This window comes from Tenrec ecaudatus, chromosome 4 (genome assembly GCF_050624435.1).
Source record: "Tenrec ecaudatus isolate mTenEca1 chromosome 4, mTenEca1.hap1, whole genome shotgun sequence".
Lineage (NCBI taxonomy): Eukaryota > Metazoa > Chordata > Mammalia > Afrosoricida > Tenrecidae > Tenrec > Tenrec ecaudatus.
In genome coordinates, this window is record NC_134533.1 from 22,741,178 (window position 1) to 22,760,019 (window position 18,842).

Genomic DNA, 18,842 nt, shown 5'->3' on the forward strand with positions numbered 1-18,842 from the left:
AAGCAACGTGGAGCTCCTTTCCTCCCACATGGATTCTTGAAGTTATCATGTGGTTTTCAATTCCCTTCCGTCCATTTATGGAAGTATGGATATTTACTGCCAAACGCAAGTTTATTTTGGACAGAAGTGGCAAGGGGATTTCAGAGCATCACAGAGGAGGTAAGGATAGCTGAGACTTACCTGAGGATAGGACTGGGGATTTGTTTAAATTAAGAGGCCCCGTACTAAAATCTAAGCATGAGAACTGCCAGGTTGGATGGGTCTCTCCTGTCACAGATGAGGCAGCTGGTGGCTTAGACACAGATGGGGCTTCCACGTGTTTCCACAGCTGGTAAGAGTCAGAGCTCCACCACGGGGAGTTCTCCCACAGCACCAACCCAACTCCTGCCATTTAGCTGCTCCACCTGCAGTGATTCACTGAGTAGAGAAGAGTGCTATTTGCCTACCCAAAGAAGGCAGTGATTTGTTTTTCTTTAACATTCACTAGAACAAAAAAAGACAGAACTCATCTCTAAAACTAGAGGTGGTTCTCAAACTTCAACACACACTCAATTCATGTGAGGTAGCTCCACATGCCAGTCTCTTAATTCAGAAGATTGTGGGGGGTGGGGAACCCCAGAACTGCCTGGGTCCAATCCCCAGGGAATGCTGATGGTGTTTTAAAAGACAGGTGATTTTAAGATACTCACCCTTCCTTGTTCCACACACTTTGTCAGCATGATCACAGCGTGTGTGTTTCTCTCCCAAACCATGCGCCAGAAGTCTTTCAGAGTGTTGGGCAGAGGCCCTTGGGTGGCGATGAAATCCCTCTTGGAATGGTAGCCCTAACGATGGGAAGCAACACACATGAGCATGCCCCAGAAGGCAACAACGTGGAGCTCTGCTGAGCAAACCTGTGGTGTGAGCACATGCCCCCACTTACAGGCATGTAGTTTGCATTGATGTAGTCATCTGTTGAGTGGGTCTGGACTGAAAGTTTGACTCGGGAAATATCATCTGCAATATTCAAACAAAGACAAGACTCAATAGAGCAGCGGTTCTCCACCTTCCTCACGCCGCGACCCTTTCAGACAGTTCCTCAGGTGGTGGTGACCCCCCCAACCATAACATTATTTTCGTGGCTACTTCATCACTGTCATTTTGCTGCTGTTATGAATAGGGCGACCCCTGTCAAAGGGTCGTTTGACCCTCAAAGGTGTCGAGACCCACAGGCTGAGAACCACTGCACTAGAGGGAGGTCTTTTTTTTAATTAATAAATATTTTTATTGGGGCTCATACAACTCTTATCACAATCCATACATACATCAATTGAGCAAAGCACCCTTATACATTTGTTGCCCTCATCATTCTTTTATTTTTATTTTTTTACATTTTATTAGGGACCCATACAACTCTTATCACAATCCATACATATACATACATCAATTGTATAAAGCACATCCATACATTTCCTGCCCCAATCATTCTCAAAGCATTCGCTCTCCACTTAAGCCCTTTGCATCAGGTCCTCTTTTTTTTTCCCCCCCCCCCCCCCCCAGGGAGGTCTTTTAGGAAGTTGTACGAGAGGAAATGAAAGTACAAGATAGTGGTAACACTGGGCTTCTGTTACACCTTGACAGGGCAGAGCTTAAGGGTTTACAGAGATGGGCTGGTACTCCCTTCTCTGCGGTAAGAATTGCAGTGGTTTGTGACAGGGGGCAAAAAGGAAACGAGACGGGAGTGGAGGGAAAATCACTTACAGGGCAAAACATTGTTATAGCGATTCTTTCCTCGATTCTCAGCCAGCTCCGCTGCGTATTTCGGTTGACTAATTCCAACAAGTTTCAGGTCCTGAAAGCAAAGTGGGTGCTTGTTCATTTTGTCTTGAGATATAATTGACCGATTATATCAGGGCATGCCAGAGCCAGTGCAGGGCAGAAGTTAAGTCAATCGGCTCAGAGGCTGTGGGTGATGGCTTTGCAGGACATGTCAGTGGACTGGCCTAGCATTTATTCTGGTACGTCTATTCTACCTCCTCTGTCACCGTGACATGCCTGGGGTCCTAAAACTTTCCGAGCTGCCATCCAAGGTACGATCATTTCACTGGGAGCACCAGAGGAAGGAAGTGAGTCAGAGTCAGTGCAGGACATGGAATGTGTGTCGAATCGCCTCCTTTGCCATACGCTCGGAAGAACCAGGTGGTGCCCAGCTACCACACTAACACTTACTCAAGGGTGCTATAGAAGAGACCTGCTCAAAGGAGGTTGGAGGAGAGTCATGTAAACAGAATAGGAACTTTTCACAGAATTCAGAATTTCTGACGCTATCGAGATTGGATGACGCCTTCTGCTATTCCTGAGGAAATCCTTAACTCTTGAGCCCACACTATCTCCTGAAGTCGTCTTTGAACCAAACCATCATTTCTCCTAACTCAAAAAGAATGCCTGCACGAAGCATGATACTCTTTTAAAGAATTGCCAATATGTGATCCAATTGACAAGGGCAACTCAAGGGACTGGATGAGAAGCTCAGGGGCAGTCTGGGTGGATGAGTGTGCAAGAGCTTGGAAGGAGTTTTTGAGAGAGATGGCACAACCCGAAGAACATAACCAATGTCGCTGAATTACACGTGCAGACGTTGATGAGTAGTGTATGTTCTGCTGTGCGTATTTTCACCAAAAAATAAATAAACTTTAAATGAAAAGAAAAAGGGATACTCTTTACTGTCAAGGAGCTTACAAGATGAGGCATGAAGAGATGGGGGGTGCAGCTAAGAGAGAGAAATAAATGCTGAATATTGGTAATAAGTCGTGTGTCAGAAATGAAGCAAAGCCATCATCTGAAGCCATAGACATCAAGACATCTAATGGAATCAGAGGAGAGAACATGTAAGGTGTATTTTGAATGTGCTCCACCACCACCCCCAAAATAAACCTCAAAACATGTGGAAAGGGTCTTGGTGGATGTAATTAAGTTAAAGATTCTTGAAATGAGATTGCATCGAGGCAGACCCTAATTCCAAAGTCAAGTACCCTCATAGGAGACACACAGAAGAGAGCGAGAGAGGGAGAGAGAGAGAGAGAGAAATGGCCACGTGAAAACGAAGGCGGGGCTGGGAGTGAAGCAGCCACAAGCCAAGGAACTCGGAGCGACCAGCAGCTGGGGGAAGCAAAGAAAGAGTCTTCCCGACCTTCAGAAGGAACAAGGATGAGCTGACACTTTGCTTTCTGAATTCCGACCTCCAGAACTCCAAGAGAACACGCTTCTGTCGCGTTAAGCCACCAGATCCATGGTAATATGTTCGAGAAGTCCCAGGAAACTAACGCAAGAGGGCTTCAAAAAGTTCACGGGAAACCGGAATGAAAAGGGAATGGCATTTTTCCACAAGCTGTTTGAAGCTCCTCATACAAGTGGCAAGTAGGATTTCGATAGAGTAAATACTAATAAAGAGTAAATAACTTCAGCAGCAGGGGCAGCACCTGAAGAACTGCTGGCTCCAACCGGGGTTGTTCCCAGACCGGCTAGAGGTAAGAGCATACGATGCATTAAAGGCAGAAATGGGCAGAGGAATGGCTCATGGAAAGGGCTGCATGGTGTCTTCATGGATCAACACGGATACACAGTCATCAGCCCCAGGCCCCATCTGGTTATCTGCAGCTCATACAGCTTCTTGGATATTCTAGTTAATGGTCTCCTAGCGTGAATCCCCACTTCCTGTATCTGTACTCTCTGGATCATCTTCAGGGAGCAAATAAGATGAAAGACAGCTCCCCATGAAGCAGGTTTCCTGGTGACACACACAGTTAAGCAGTCCATCCCCCTAGCAGGACAGCTGCCAGTTCAAATCCACCCAGTGGTGCCTGGGAAGACAGACTTGGTAACTGGCTTCTGAGAGACCACAGCCTTGAAGATTCTAAGGAGCAGGTCCCCCCTGTACACATGGGGTCTCTATGAGTCGTGGACACTAACCACCCCCACCCCCACCAGGACCACCTTCAGCATGGTCACCGGGTAAGGGCCCAGGGAGACACAAGCACATCTCCTCTCCCCTCTGTCAGAGGGTCGCTTTCCACTGACTTCATCATCAGAACCAAAGGGGGGGGGGTGTTTAACTTTCAAGGAAAACACGAGAAAGCAACTGAGAACAGCCGACTGACAACCACCACTTACTTCGTATTCTTCTGCAAACCCACAGTTGGAATCCGCTTGCTGTTTCTTAAAGTAGGCCTCAAAATTCTCCACTTTGATTAGCTTGGATCTGAGAAATCAAAACAACTGATGAGGATTTTTTTTAATTTAAAAAAGTTCGTATCAAAATTGTTAAAAATAAAATTTGTTCTAAAAAATTCTTTTTACTCACTTTTTAGGTCTTTATCATAGAAGAGAAAAAACAAACAAACAATTAGAAAACAAATCCATCAGGAGTCTGGAGATAAGAGTACACAGCTTCCCCAAGGAACAAAACCCAACGTCTCACTGGTGGCACTGGGGGAGGTGAGCATGGTAGCTACAGATCCTGGTGTGAGGAGGTCTGACTTCTAGCCCTGACTTCTATGCGTTGCTTAAATTCCAGAGAGATGTAACTGACGGACTTTGTAATCGTGGCTCAGCCATTTAATTTTTTTTCAAAGGCCACCACAAAGTATGCATTTTTCAGAACAGGAAAAATAGTTTCTAGAAACTAATGAAACACGAATTTCTTGCAGAATAAGAGAGCACCAACTTTCAAAGGAATAGGACGGAATGTGTCCTTCAAAACAACAGTGATGGTAAGCTCCATCACACACTCTCCAGGGAGTCGCTGACCAGAATGGGAGACTCACTATCTTCACACAGAGCTCGCCTAGAGACTTACTTGATTTGAGAAAAGGACACTTCATTGTTCTTTGCATCTTTCCTGTTGGAAAGAAAAGAAAAAAGATCCATTAGACCAAAAAGATAATTGTACGTTCCTCCCCCTTTTCAAGGACTTTATATATTCATACATCTTGTTTTTCTATTTTCTATTAGGTGGGTGTTTCTTCTCTGCTCATTTCTCTCTCTCTCCAACCCCACCCCCACCCCGTGGCCCGATTCTTTTTTCCCTTGTAGGTTTAGCTGTAGTTTTCCCTTCTCTTCCTCCAGTTGTCAGGGTAGGCTGCTGAGGTGCAGTCTCTCCTTTCTCCACGGAGGCCTGCATTGCTATGAGTTTTCCTCGGATTACTGCCTTCGCTGAATCCCCCTACGTTTGGGTATGTTGTGCTTTCCTCGTTCATTGGTCTCTAAGACATTTGTGAGTTCTTCCCTGACCCACTGGTAGTCTAATCATGCTAATTTCCAGAATGGGACTATGGCGCTCATTGTATTACTGCTTCCACTTGGGAAGAGGTCTGAAATTTCCCATAATGAGGAAAGCTTCCTTAAAAATGTAGGGTTATTATTATAAACCCAGAGTCCCTTGGTGGTGCACACAGTGTGCACACAGAGCTGCTAACCAAAAGTCGGTAGTTCGGGTCCACGCAGAGCTATCTCAGAAAAAAGGACAGGGCATCTCCTAAACAATCAGCCACTGAAAGCCTGAGGGAGCCCAGTTGTACTCTGATGCATCCTGAGTTGTATCGACCCGGCAGCAGTGGTTCACGCATTTATTATTACTGACACACGCAGTCATCAGTCACCTTTTCTTTCTCCAGAAGATGAAGCCGCCCACAGCCCCGATCACCAGGGCACCAAAGATGCAGCCAAACACAGCTCCACAGATGACACCTGAGGAAATGGCAAGCAAGAGGAGTTCAAGTGGGGCTCACACGGGACCACCGGCTGCACGAGCGACCAGTCCAGGGCTCCACATACGGAAACTCCCAGGTGTGCCTGGAACATGGGCACACAAACAACTCGGAGGGAACAAAAGGTCTGCACTGGTTTTGCAGACTGAAAGCTCAGCAATGACCTCGGGAAGGAAGCAGACTGCGCCCTGGTGGCCAGGTGGCATCTCCACTGCCAAGAGGGGAACCTGGAACACAAACCTTCCTGAGGGCCCAGGGAAGGAATACATTCTAGCAAGGTTTTCTCGCCCCATTTTATTCTTTCCAGATGCTGGGCCACAATGTAAGCATCAACCCACTAAGTTACAGAGAGCACGGTTAGTTTCCCTCTACCTGGATCCTGGGGCAAGGAGACAACCTCGGAGTAGTTGCTGAAGGACACGTAGCTCTGGTCTCCATCTATGAGTCCGTGGTTTTGAGGGTAGAAGGTAATATTGGTGAAGCCAGCCACACAGGCCCTGCAGGAGACAAAGAAAAAGAAGGGAACTGAGCTCCAGCCAGGATCCCAGGCATGTAGAGCTTTGCGCTCAATGGGCCGTGCCCACCAAGAGAGCAAGAACCAGGAGGCGTTACCGATAGGAGCCGAGCGGCTCCAGTTTCCCGTTGAAATAGCCACACGTAGTCGATTCATTCCCAACGTCAATTTCATACTTCACGTCCTGGGACGAGCCCCGAGCACGCTGTCTCCCCTCGGTGCTTATGAAGTACGTCACATACGTGTCCGAAGCCCCCCTTTTGAAATCTTCATATCTGTTCTTCAAGACATCCGCCGAGGGGTGCTCAGCTAAGCAGGCACACAGAGAGAAGATCGTAAAGAAAGTGATGGCAGGCGATTTGGAATCCTGTGTGTTAGAAGACACATGACCAAGCGCACGTAAATGCTGACGTGGCAGTCCTCAGAGTTCAACGCCTCTCGGTGTTCTCTCTGTGCCAGGCACTCACTCATTTTACCCTCCCAGCCATCTCAGCACAAAAGTGTGGTGGGGTGGGGTGGAGTGGAGTTGGGTGGGGTGTGGTGGAGTGGGGTGTGGTGTGGTGGGGTGTGATGGGGTGGAGTGGGGTGGGGTGGGGTGTGGTGGGGTGGAGTGGGGTATGGTGTGGTGGGGTGGGGTGGAGTGGAGTTGGGTGGGGTGGGGTGTGGTGGAGTGGGGTGTGGTGTGGTGGGGTGTGATGGGGTGGAGTGGGGTGGGGTGGGGTGGAGTGGGGTATGGTGTGGTGGGGTGTGGTGGGGTGGGGTGTGGTGGGGTGGGGTGGAGTGGGGTGGGGTGGGGTGGAGTGGGGTGTGGTGGGGTGGGGTGGAGTGGGGTGTGGTGGGGTGTGGTGTGGTGGAGTGGGGTGTGGTGAGGTGGAGTGGGGTGGGGTGTGGTGGGGTGGAGTGGGGTGGGGTGGGGTGGGGTGGAGTGGGGTGGGGTGGTGTGGTGGCGTGGCGTGGAGTGGGGTGGGGTGGGGTGTGGTGGGGTGGAGTGGGGTGGGGTGGGGTGGGGTGGTGGGGTGGGGGTGCTGGTGGGAGCGTTAGTCGCCATCAGGTCGAGTCCGGCCCATGGCCAGTCCGTGGAATTGAACTGTCCCACACAGGATTTTAAGGCTGTGGCCTCTGGGAAGCAGATCACCAGGCCTGAGCTGAGGCGTCTCTGGGTGGGTTCGAAGCACAACACTCCAACTAGGTTTGATCATCCCTGTTTTATAAAGGAGGAAATGAGGGCACGGGAAGCTAAAGGGCGGGTCCACAGTCGCAAACGCTTACGAGGTGCGGCTGGATTTCTCACGCAGCCCCTCTCGTTCGGGGCCTGTAGTCCCCTGGCCAAGGCTGCAGGAGCTGCCTGGTTAGACAGCAAGCAAGCGGAATGCCTGTGCCTCCATGGGGTCTGAGCAGAACCAGGGGCCAGACCCTTAGCCACCTAACACTTAACCTGACTCTCATCCGACAGAGGTCTGAGCTGGGAGGTGCTGAAAACCATCACACCGAATGAAAAGTGACCCGAAATCACAAGATGGAAAGAGCAATCTCAACATCACTTTTTTACACTTTCTGCCGATTCAAGATCCCGGCCGCATCCTCAGCTGCCAGAGTACTCGTGGTCCCCGCAGTGCGTGGGGTCCAGTCCTGGATCGAGAGCAGGGCGGCACCCCGAGGCTCAGCCATGTTCGCACTGGGTTTAAAGAACAGCCCAGACCTACAGGACGTGGCATTTCAGACCTAGGCCGCGGGAGCGCACCCACAGCAGCCATCAGAGACAGCTTTGGGTCGCTCCCTTCTTACTGCCAAAGCACACAACGGACCCTGTACTGAGAGCAGCCTTCCATCCACCCTGACTCTGGGCTGCAGAATGAGCTTTTTAAGTGCACTCCAAGAAATGCAAAGAATCTCCTACTTCCTTTCAAGAGAGTCATCACTTCTGGGGAGGAGTGCGTGCGTGCAGCGTGGGAGCCAGCGAGCAAGAACACAGCCCACTGAAGTCTAATACTCTGCCACATACACACCCTGCTCTGGAGCAGAAGGAAAACCTAGTGCAGAGGTCCACAAACTACGGACCCAGTTCCACCCAGCGCCAGCCTGGTGAGCAAAGCTGTATCGGAACACAGTGGCCCTCATTCTTTGTGTGTTGTCGATAGCTGCTTTTAAGGTCAAGCCTAAGGCTTTCAAACTATAAAGGCTGACAGCTTGAATCTACCCCACAGTGCTGCGGAAGAAAGGCCTGGCAGTCTTCTTCCAAAAGGTCCCAGTTATGAAACCACTCTGGAGCATATTTCTGCTCTGAGTCCGAACGGACTTTACAGCCGTTGATATGGCTGCTTTCACACTACAACTGCAGAGCACAATCGCTGCAACAGACCCCCCGGGGTCCGTAAATATTGTCTATCTGGCCAGCGGTTCTCAACCTTCCTAACCCTGAGACCCTTTAATATAGTTCCTCGTGTTGTGGTGACCCCCAACCATAAAATTATTTTCGTTGCTACGTCATAGCTGTGATTTTGCTACCGCTATGAATCATCATATAACTATATGATAGGTGGGATGTATTAGGCAACCCCTGTGAAAGGGTTGTGCCACCCCCCAAAGGGGTCGCGATCCACGGGTTGAGAACCGCTGATCTATCCCTTCGCACAGAAAGGCCACCACACCAAGGCAGCAGGCACAGAGCTGGCCCTCTTCATGTCTGAGTGCCAATAGGTGGGCTACAGAGGATTAAAAAAAACAAAAACATGTATCTGTATCATTAACATGCTTCCACTGAAGGGCAGTGTTCTCTGGGTGCCCAGCCATGACCCCTCCTTACCTCTGCCGGTGGTGAGAATGAGCGCATAGGCTTTAATGGGGCCAGAACTCTCTTTAAACCCACTGAACTTGACCTTTACTGAATTGTGGCTGAGATATGTGATCTTTGGGGGTTCATCTGGAGGTGGGGGGTCTGAAACAAAACCAAAAAGTAATGGTCACACAACATTTCAAAGCAAGACGATTACGAGGAGAAGTTGCCCCCGCACTCTCCATAGACTGCCCACCTCTGGAGGCCACGTGCTGGCTCCACAGCAGACCCCAGAGCAGGGGAGGGGAGGCTCCTGGCGGGAGGAGAGCCTGCCTGGCCCCCCCTTATTTTGCTTTCTTGCTTGCTTTATTTTATCTTATTGCAAGGTAATCATTCTTGGAACGTATTAGCAGGCTTATGTCTTTATACTAGTCTCTACAAACTTCCTAGCACATTCAGTTCCCTCAAACACATGTGCTGGTCCCTGAAATGCTCTGGGCAGTGTTCTTTGCGTCTGAACACTTAGTACTTGACATGTGCCTTCTGACCACTCAGTTGGGAAGCCCGTAATAAACACAGATCTGTTTGTTGATATCATTTGTATACTCCTCCGTCACATCAGGGGAACTGCTGATTTTAGCTGTATCTTCACTTATTTCCATGAGTCCTACCTATGACTTGCTCAATGCTTCCAGCTTTAATAAAGTCTGTTGTCGGACACTTTAACCTGCTGAGTTTTATCCTAATCTCCGCAGTACCCAGCCTTCATCTAGTTTGATCAGTTCCTGTCAAAATGTGTCCAGAGGCAAATTAAAGTCACCGAAAGAATACTCAATCGGACGACAGATTTTTCGTTTCCAGCTCAGCCCTTTTTTCCACTGTCATCATTTTTGCCCGTTGTGGCTACATGAAACGTTCCTTTGCAGTCTGGTCCAGCAGAGGTGCACCACAAGAATCAATAGCAGCAGCAACAACGTAGCACCCCAACATCTGAGCCCCACCGGCTTGGCCTCGTGTTCTTAAAGAAGGTGCAGGAGGTACAGACAGCCCCAGCAGGGTTGTTTTGTTTTGTTTCCTGGTTGCTTTTATCGTTATACCCAAGTCCAGTCAGACTGATAAAACTGAACCCTAAAAAGTCTCACAACACAGTTCTCAAACCCAATTCCCAATCAAATGTTTTTTTTAAAAAAAAAGATAATGTAATATTTCCAGAAATATTTCTGTACAGCTTAATAAAGTTAAATTAATCCTTAATAAGCTTCCAGAAAGCAGCCCTGGGCCCTGCTGCTTTTACTGATGAATTCTTCCAATTCTCCTCAATCTAAACCCGGAAACAGACGCAGAAGGAATAAGCTCTGACTCACTCTGGGAGGTCGCCCTCGCTCTGCTACTGAAACTAGTGAAGAAGGCATTGCCCCAAGCAGAGAGCTCGGGGAGGGAAGGGCAGCTACAACGGTGCCAAAGTAGCGACAGCTTTTTCTTTTTCCAAATGCACATGCACTGTGTGTGTGTGTGTGGTTAAAAAAAATCATCTTAAGCTCTGTAAATCTTCACCCGATTCACAGTAATAAGTTTTGTTTGTTTGCTTGTTTTTTAATCAACTGTGCTGCAGCAAGTTCAGTAATTGTATGAAAAATAGCAACAGTGCAGTGTGTGTGTGTGTGTGTGTGTGTGTAGGTGTGCGAATTGTGTGCCGTGTGGAGCTCCTGCTCCACCTAACAGCTGGAGAGTGCATGCAAACAAGGATGTCTGGGAAAACACGAACTGTAGCCAAATAGCTGACCATGTTTCTAAGTGTGATTACAGAATAACGTCGCCACATTAACGGAGTGAGAGAGAGAGAGAGAGAGAGGGAAAGAGAGAGCGTAGGGAGTGGGAAGAGTCCGCTTTGGGATTGCTCTGAGTTTTAAAAAAAATGACCTGCCAACACGTCAGCGGCCACCACGCTGGAACTGTTTATGAATGAAATGCTCGCATGGGTGGCACTGGCTTCAAAGCAATTCAAAAGGGTAAGGAAAGAAGAAGACACAACTGAAGCAAAAGTGGCCGACTGTGGGTGGATGTGCCACCTGGGTACTAGCCCTTCATTTTTGTCATACATTTGAACGTTTCTCTAAATGCTCTTTTTTTTAAATACAGGAAGAAGGTTTTAAAAGCTAGGAAACATTGAGGGGCATAAAAAAATGAGTTTCTACTTTTTTAGACTTCTGCGGAAAGGGTTGCCATTCTGTGCCAATAAAAAATAGTTCAGAGAAAGTCTTTTTTTTTAAATAAAATAATACACCTAAATGTCTAGGCCACACTTGCAGACACGTCCGCACCACGCCCTGGCCCCTTCTCCTGCCCTGCTGCTCACCTGTGATACTGGTGGTGCAGACGCTTGGGCCCGAGGACGTATTCTTTCCGCAGGACAAGGTGGTGATGCTGATGTTGTATGAGGTAGCAAAGTGCAGAGACGTGACTTCTGTCCTGTAACTGCTGTTCTCCCAGGTGCAGCTCTCCAGGAATGTCCTGTTGTGCCAGTCTCCGCTGTTGACATCCAGCTGGAAGCCAGCGTTAGTGCCACGTGGGCAGGCAAATGTGAGGACCAAGGTGGGTTGTTTGGGGACCATCTCACAGCGGAATTCCACTGCCTCAGCATCTGCAAAGCAAGCAGAGTAGGGCATGGCATTCTGGCCCTTCTGCCTCTGCAGACACTCACAAACACATGGAGAGCAGGAGGGTCCTGGCCCATTTGTGGGGAGGAGGCAGAAACACCCTGTGGAGGGGGGAGGCAGAGATCAGCCCTGCAAGGGTGACACCAGCTAAGAGACATTAGGGCAAAGAAGCCCCAAATGGTGGCAAGGATTTAGTGATCAACTACCAGCAGGAGAGTTGGTGCTCTGAACCCACCCAGAGGTGCCTTAAAAGACCAGCCTGGTGGTCTCTTTCCAAAAAGCCTAAGCCTTGAAAACCCAATGGGGGGGCATGGGTCTACTCTGCATATATGCGGTCACCATGAGTCAGAATGGACTCCACAACAACAGACCATCACCACCACCAACAACAACAACTCCTCTACCACCACCTCCACCATCACCATAACAACTCCTCCACCACCACTTCCACCATCACCATAACAACTCCTCCACCACCACCTCCACCATCACCATAACAACTCCTCCACCACCACCTCCACCATCACCATAACAACTCCTCCACCACCACCACCACCACCACCGCCACCTCCTCCACCACCACCACCATCACCACCACCACCACCAAGAGCAACAACAACTCCTCCACCACCACCTCCACCATCACCATAACAACTCCTCCACCACCACCTCTACCACCACCACCACCGCCACCGCCACCTCCTCCTCCTCTACCACCACCACCACCACGACCTCCACCATCACCACGACCTCCACCATCACCACGACCTCCACCATCACCACGACCTCCACCATCACCACGACCTCCACCATCACCACGACCTCCACCATCACCACGACCTCCACCATCACCACGACCTCCACCATCACCACGACCTCCACCATCACCACGACCTCCACCATCACCACGACCTCCACCATCACCACGACCTCCACCATCACCACCACCGCCACCTCCTCCACCACCCTCATCACCATCACAACCGGTCAGTTATCCAACTGCTCTGAGCCTTGCCCACAGGACTCTGAGGACTACATGCAAGAGTGGCGTCAGTCACCAAGCAAGACACTAGACAAGAACAGGGCCTCTATGACAGAAGCGGTGTGAGCGGTGCTGACTCCTTCAGCTGCATCATCTCATCCTGCATCTCTCCCCCATCCTTCTCTCGCAGCTCTGGCTAACACTGTCCCTTTCTGCAGATCAACCAACAGAAGCTTAAAGAGTGCATTCGTTCCCTAGGGCTGTGCTAACAAATTACCACTGTGTCTGCTGTGGGCTTAAAACAGCGGAAGTTCTAGTCACCTTTCTAAAGTCTAGAAGTGCACGATTCCCCCTTGAGTTAGTTAGTTTATTGTGCCAACCTGGCCGATAAACACATGTGGGGTTAATTGATAGGCGGAAAGAGAAATGGTTGGAAGAGCCTCGCCTTTCTAGTTCTCGGGTCTCTTGCTCTCTAATGGTCGGCCCAGAAGGCAGCTGCCTTAGCCAGTTCCCTGCTTTAGCTTGCAAGGCTCACTTCCTGCGAGACATCCCTGAGGAGAAGCTGCATGGACCTACCCCGATGCAGCCCTGGGTGCTGGAGCAGCCATGTGGAGACCCCTGCCAGCTCTGAGATGCTTACACATTCACTGACTCAGCTTTCCTCCTGCAGTCGGCATCATTGCATGTGTTTTGTGAGATGGAGGAGGACTTTGTGGATTGGTGTTTGACATATGGGTTAACGTTGGACTTGTGGGCTTGGGCAGCACTGGGTTGGGATGTTTTCTTGATGTGCACTTACCCTTTATATAAAACTCTCTTTTATACATAAATTTCCGTGGATTTGTTTCTCTAATGTACCCAGACTAACGCACCCCTGAAATCTGTAAGGGAAATTCCTTTTCTCCCTTGTCAACCTCTGGTAGCTCCAGACATTCCGTGGCCTCTGGGGTAACAGTATCCATCTCTGCCTCCACCTTCTTGTGGCCATCTTCCCTCTGTGTCTCTTCTCTTTTTACAAGGACACAGTCATACTGGGTTAGGGCTGACCTGACGCCAGTACCACCTCATCTAACTAGTTACACTGTTTTCAAATAAGGACACATCCAAAGGCACCAGAAGTTAGAACCTGAACATACCTTGGCGGGATCTACAATTCAACTCGCAGAAGAAAGGCCACAGTAATTTGAAAGAGCTGGTGAACAGCCCAGGGAAAATGACTGAGCTGGTAAATAGCTAAGTCACAACTCTACCCCAACGTGCTAAATCCCAGTCCACGCACTTTCCAGACACACAATATGCTCCACAACCAATGAGAGACTGGCTTCTTCAGTTTTAAAATGGAATATGTTGTGAGATTGGCAAGGATCAGTAAGGGCAAAAAAGTAAAGCATCGATTTGAACAATGCCTGTCCATCTTCGTCAGGGTAAAAGCCAAGCTGTACACTACAAGGTACAACACCAGTCATGCCCCTGCCTATTACTTCTTGAGCCTCACTTCCTGCCCTTCCTCCGGCTCCTGAGAATCCACTCCTGCCACCAGGACCTCCTGCTCATAGCAGGTACCCCCCAGCCTTGGGGCCTTTGCTCTGGGTAGCTCCCTGAGCCTGGGAGGCTCTGAGTCCTGCTGTCTAAGCAGCTGGCTCCTGTAAGTCCTGTACGGTTTTGACCCAGAGGTCACCTTTTCATCAAAGCCTTTGGTGGGCGCCCTGGACCAACATTCACTTCCCACTTTCCTGCTTCTCCCTCTCCCCTTAGCACTAAGCATCATGCAGTGAATGGCTTCCCTATGTTGCTTACCATCTGTCTTTCCCACCAGAATCCAAGGGCCAGGCAGTCAGGGGCTGTCTGTTGCATCTAACAGTGGCCGGCGTGTGCATAGCCCTCGTCAAATAGTTGTTGAATGGATACATGATGAGGACCCCACACAGCACGAAGCAACTAGCGGGATGTCTGGGTGAGCTCAATGTCAGTTCCATTTTGAGTACAGCATACAAAGCTAATAAGTAACAAACGCAAAGGCCCACTCCACGAGGTCAAGGTCAACAGAACAAGGACAGGAGGCCAAGAGACCTCTGGGGCTACTCACCTGTACAGAAGGACTCAGAGCTGGAGGCCCCCTCAGTGACATTCCCAACTTGGGGGAAGATCTCCACCGTGTAAGATGAGCCTGGCACTAATTCAGCGATGGTGGCACTGGTGATTCCAGCATCCGTGACTGCCTCTCTCCGGCTGCTGTTGTTTCCACCAATGAGGAGGCGGTAAGTGTATGCGCTAGAGGCGTTATCAAAGTTCTCCCAGCTGAAGGCTGCTGTGGTGGTGGTGGTGTTTATCACGATGTTGGACACACTGCTAGGCCCTAGGTTCAAAGAAGAAGGAACATGAGTTCACTTGACTCTTGGCATGATTTTTTTTTTTACCACAGCCAAAATTCAGCCTGGCTCAGCTCCTCAGCAGAAAGAACGAATACAACCAATATTTCCTGATTCATAAAGTGGAAGGCTTCCCAAGAAAATGTAGTCAGAAAGGAAGCATACAGATGATACCTCAAGAGAATTCAAGTCAATAAAAAGAGAAATAAACAAAAGAAAACAATTAAATGAATTGTAAAATAATTCCATTTTTTCAGATTCTTTTTAATATTTTAAGTTTATCCCTGGTAGGGCAAAGGGTTACACACTGAGATTAGTAGCTCAAAACAGGCTGCGATTCTTGGGAGAAAGATGAGGTTTTCTACTGCTGTAAAGCGGTACAGTCGCGGAAGTCCCCAGGACGGTTCTACTCCTTGACGGGGCCCACTGTGAGCAAAGACTGATTCATTACACAGCTATTTTCAACATACACATTCCGATCTGTTTTTATTCTGGCAATTACATAAGGAATAAAAACACTGGAAAGATATTATAAACTATCAATCTTTCACATAAATAAATAAATTTACTCAGTCCCACCCTGCCTACTGGGCAGGCAATTAAAAACTGTTGTACCATAGCCACCCATAATCCAAGATCAAGTGTACGGATCTGTTTCTGCAACTGACCTGCATCATCCAGGGCCCCCTAGGGCGGTTGGCATCACTCACTTTGAAAAACACAGGCCTGTGGCATAGATCTAAGTCACAAGGGAGCTAAGTGCTTTCTCGTCAGTACATGCAAAGCTCCGCAACCTGGCAGCATTTTCAATGCCAACATGACAGGGTGACCCACTCCTTCTCTGTATTCCCAGCGAAGTCACAGAACAGAGATTTTCCACCTTGTCACTTTCTGCTTCTACAGATGATGCTAAATGGATGTGGTAGTTACATAATCTGGTCTCGATTTGGGGCTTGAGAGGATTAAGAGTAAAGGGGTGGGGTCTAGTCTGTCAATCAGGTCATAGCCAATGAGGCCTCTGTGTGGGCATGGCCTTCTCCTGAGAATTCTGGGAACTCCTGGATTTACCTCCTTAGAGGAGGAAGACATCTCCCTCTCGGTTCATTCCCTGGGAGATATTGGGGCTGACAAGCCACATGGACCTACCCTGATGCAGCCCTGGGTGCTGGAGAAGCCACGTAGAGACCCCTGCCAGCAATGAGATGCTGACACCGCCACTGGATCCAAAGACTTCCTACCCACTAGCTTGTGATCGTCCTGTATCATGAGTCTGGAGAGGACTTTATAGATTGGTATTGGACATAGGGGATAATATTGGACTTAGGGACTTGGACTGGACTGGGCTGGGATATTTTCTTAATACACAATTACGCTTTATATAAAACTCTCTCTTATATACATATGAGCATCTCTATGAATTTGTTTCTCCTGTCTACCCAGACTAGCACAATGGACAGTCTCTAAAGCAGCACTCCCTGACAACAGTGCATGGAAAAAACAAACAAACTCACCACCGTGATGTCTATGCCGATTCATAGCAACCCCATAGGACAGGGGCTCTGTGAGTTTCCAGGGAATAGAAAGCTTTTTCCAGGAATAGAAAGCTCCATCTTTCTCCCACAGAGAACCTGGCAGTTCTGGACTGCTGACCTTTCAGATCACAGCCCAAGGCATAACCACGATGCCATTTCTGACTCTCTGGAACCCAGAAATGCAACCAAGCCTTCTCTGATCTTTCAACTCAGTCAGTCGATGCTTGAACTTCACGGGTGTGAGCTACATGGGTTCGTTCACTTACATGTGGATCTTGTTTATATGACACTCATTATTTCCCCACAATCAGTTCTTTTCTCCATTAATTGTGCATCACAGAAAAAAAAAGGGGGTCTCTCTGGTTCCCGTGTATTTTTCACTGTTTAGCACAATGCTGTAAACCTTGGATGACCCCGTTGGATCCACACCACGTACCTCCCGCGGCTCTGGAAGTGCTCTCAGGAAGCACAGAAGAACCGTGGAAAAGGTGAAGAGCTTGATATTGGACACAGACTGAGCTCGAGCTGCGCGTGCCCGCCATTTCAAGATCAAGATAAAACCCAAGACACTGGTCTGGATTTCAACAGCTTCTGTATTTTTTTGCTTTTTGTTTGTTCACACTGGAGTTTATCTCAGGTACATTGTGTCATTGGGGAGTACCCTCATGAAGTTGTGTTATATGTTTTTCTGCTTTTCAGTGTAGGAAACCCAAGATTGATGAACCTAAAGGGGCAGCAAGCAGAATAAGGATTTTTTTTTTGGAGGGGCGGGGAGAGTGGGGAGAACATAGTGGGGAGAAGGGATCGTGGGTAAAAGGGAACCAGTTGGAGTCCAAGAAGGAAAATAATGTTTGGAAACTGATTGTGGTAGCAATTGTACAATACTGCTTGATGTGATTGAACTATGGAATGATATGATTCATGCATGAACTCCCAATTTAAATTTTTTTTAATTAAATTAAAAAGCCAAGAAAATTCATGAAGCTACTGCTCTGGGAGAAGACACAAAAACCTTGTACTTTTTGTAAAATAGCTTCTGATCTCAAATGGACAATAACATGTTTATCTGGGTGCACATCTAACCCATAAAATAGGTACTAATGGGCGATTTGAGGTTATTGGTAAGACATCCAGTCCACAGTAGACTCTGTCTGAGTAGTTAAGTCTGGGTATGGATTTTTCAACTGCCCAGAGGGGTCAATTGGCCGTAAGGGCCAGCTGTACTTCCTTCCTGTCCTCTGCGCAAAACTGCAGGCAAGCACTCTCTAGGAAAGGGACTTACGTGTGTAATCTGCGATGGAGCTGGAGTTCCCCAGGACGCTGTCCACTTCGGGTGTGATGGTGATGCTGTACAGGGTGCCCGGCATGAGGCCGGTCAGAGTGATCTCTTTCTCCCGGCTGGACGTGTTCTGAGTGCTGACCTCAGGCTGTATGTCTAAGTGGTAGGTGTATCGGGAAGCCTGGTCTGTGCTCTGCCACTCCAGCCTCATTGCCGTTGTGTTGACATACACCACGCGGATACCAAACACTGCACTGGAGTCTGGGTCGAGAAAAGTAAGAGAAGAAAACCAATGAACAGCCGTCATAAAAATCTACTTTATTTCAAAGTACTTTCTCACCTCTGGCTGCTGGTTTACATGAGAATTTTTTTTTTCGGCTTTGATTTGGTTAATTAACATGAATGACTATAATTATGAAAACTTTTAAAAGACTTTTCTTTGGGAAATTAGGAAACATGATTATTTCCTTGGGAACCCTGTCTGGTCACTTACTCGTCTGACTGTGTACTGTTTCAGGAGGCCCTTCAGTGCCATTTGGTCCTTGTGGAAATATCTGAAAAAGATAGCGGGTCCCCGGGCTCAGGTCCCCGATGACAATACTGCGGTTGCTGGTGGTGTCTGTTTTATTCCACGCTTCTCCGTCTGCATCCAGACTGGTGACTATCCTGAAGGCCTGTGCGTGGGCGCTGCTCCAAGCCAAGCCGATCTCCGTGGTGCTGACATCTGTCACTCGAAAGTTGGACACAGGCCCAGGAGCTGCGGGAAGAAAACAAATGAAGACATTAAGAATCTACTTCTTTAGCCGATCAGAAGCTTTGGGGATCTCACGTTCACAGCGACCCTGTAGGACTGAGTAGAACAGTCCCCTGCGGGTTTCTGAGCCCATAAATCTTTAAGGGAGTAGAAAGTCTTCTCCTCTTTCTCTCATGGAGCAGCTGGTGGTTTTGAACTGCAGTCCTGGTGGTGTAGAGGTTACGAGTTGGGCTGCGAT

General features: G+C 48.6%; 1 protein-coding gene across 1 annotated transcript in view; it reads right to left on the reverse strand.

Annotated features, from left to right (window-relative positions):
• The window catches only part of PTPRJ (protein tyrosine phosphatase receptor type J), a 177,010-nt gene that overhangs the window by 17,978 nt on the left and 140,190 nt on the right, over positions 1–18,842 (reverse strand). The window contains exons 8-21 of the mRNA XM_075545708.1: positions 18,344–18,607; positions 17,854–18,111; positions 14,757–15,026; positions 11,388–11,672; positions 9,062–9,193; positions 6,357–6,567; positions 6,117–6,241; positions 5,637–5,724; positions 4,835–4,876; positions 4,340–4,348; positions 4,150–4,237; positions 1,741–1,831; positions 923–996; positions 690–824 (exon numbers count right to left, since the gene is read on the reverse strand). Coding sequence (XP_075401823.1) covers positions 690–824; positions 923–996; positions 1,741–1,831; positions 4,150–4,237; positions 4,340–4,348; positions 4,835–4,876; positions 5,637–5,724; positions 6,117–6,241; positions 6,357–6,567; positions 9,062–9,193; positions 11,388–11,672; positions 14,757–15,026; positions 17,854–18,111; positions 18,344–18,607 — 2,072 coding nt within the window. The remainder of the gene's footprint in view (positions 1–689; positions 825–922; positions 997–1,740; positions 1,832–4,149; positions 4,238–4,339; positions 4,349–4,834; positions 4,877–5,636; positions 5,725–6,116; positions 6,242–6,356; positions 6,568–9,061; positions 9,194–11,387; positions 11,673–14,756; positions 15,027–17,853; positions 18,112–18,343; positions 18,608–18,842) is intronic.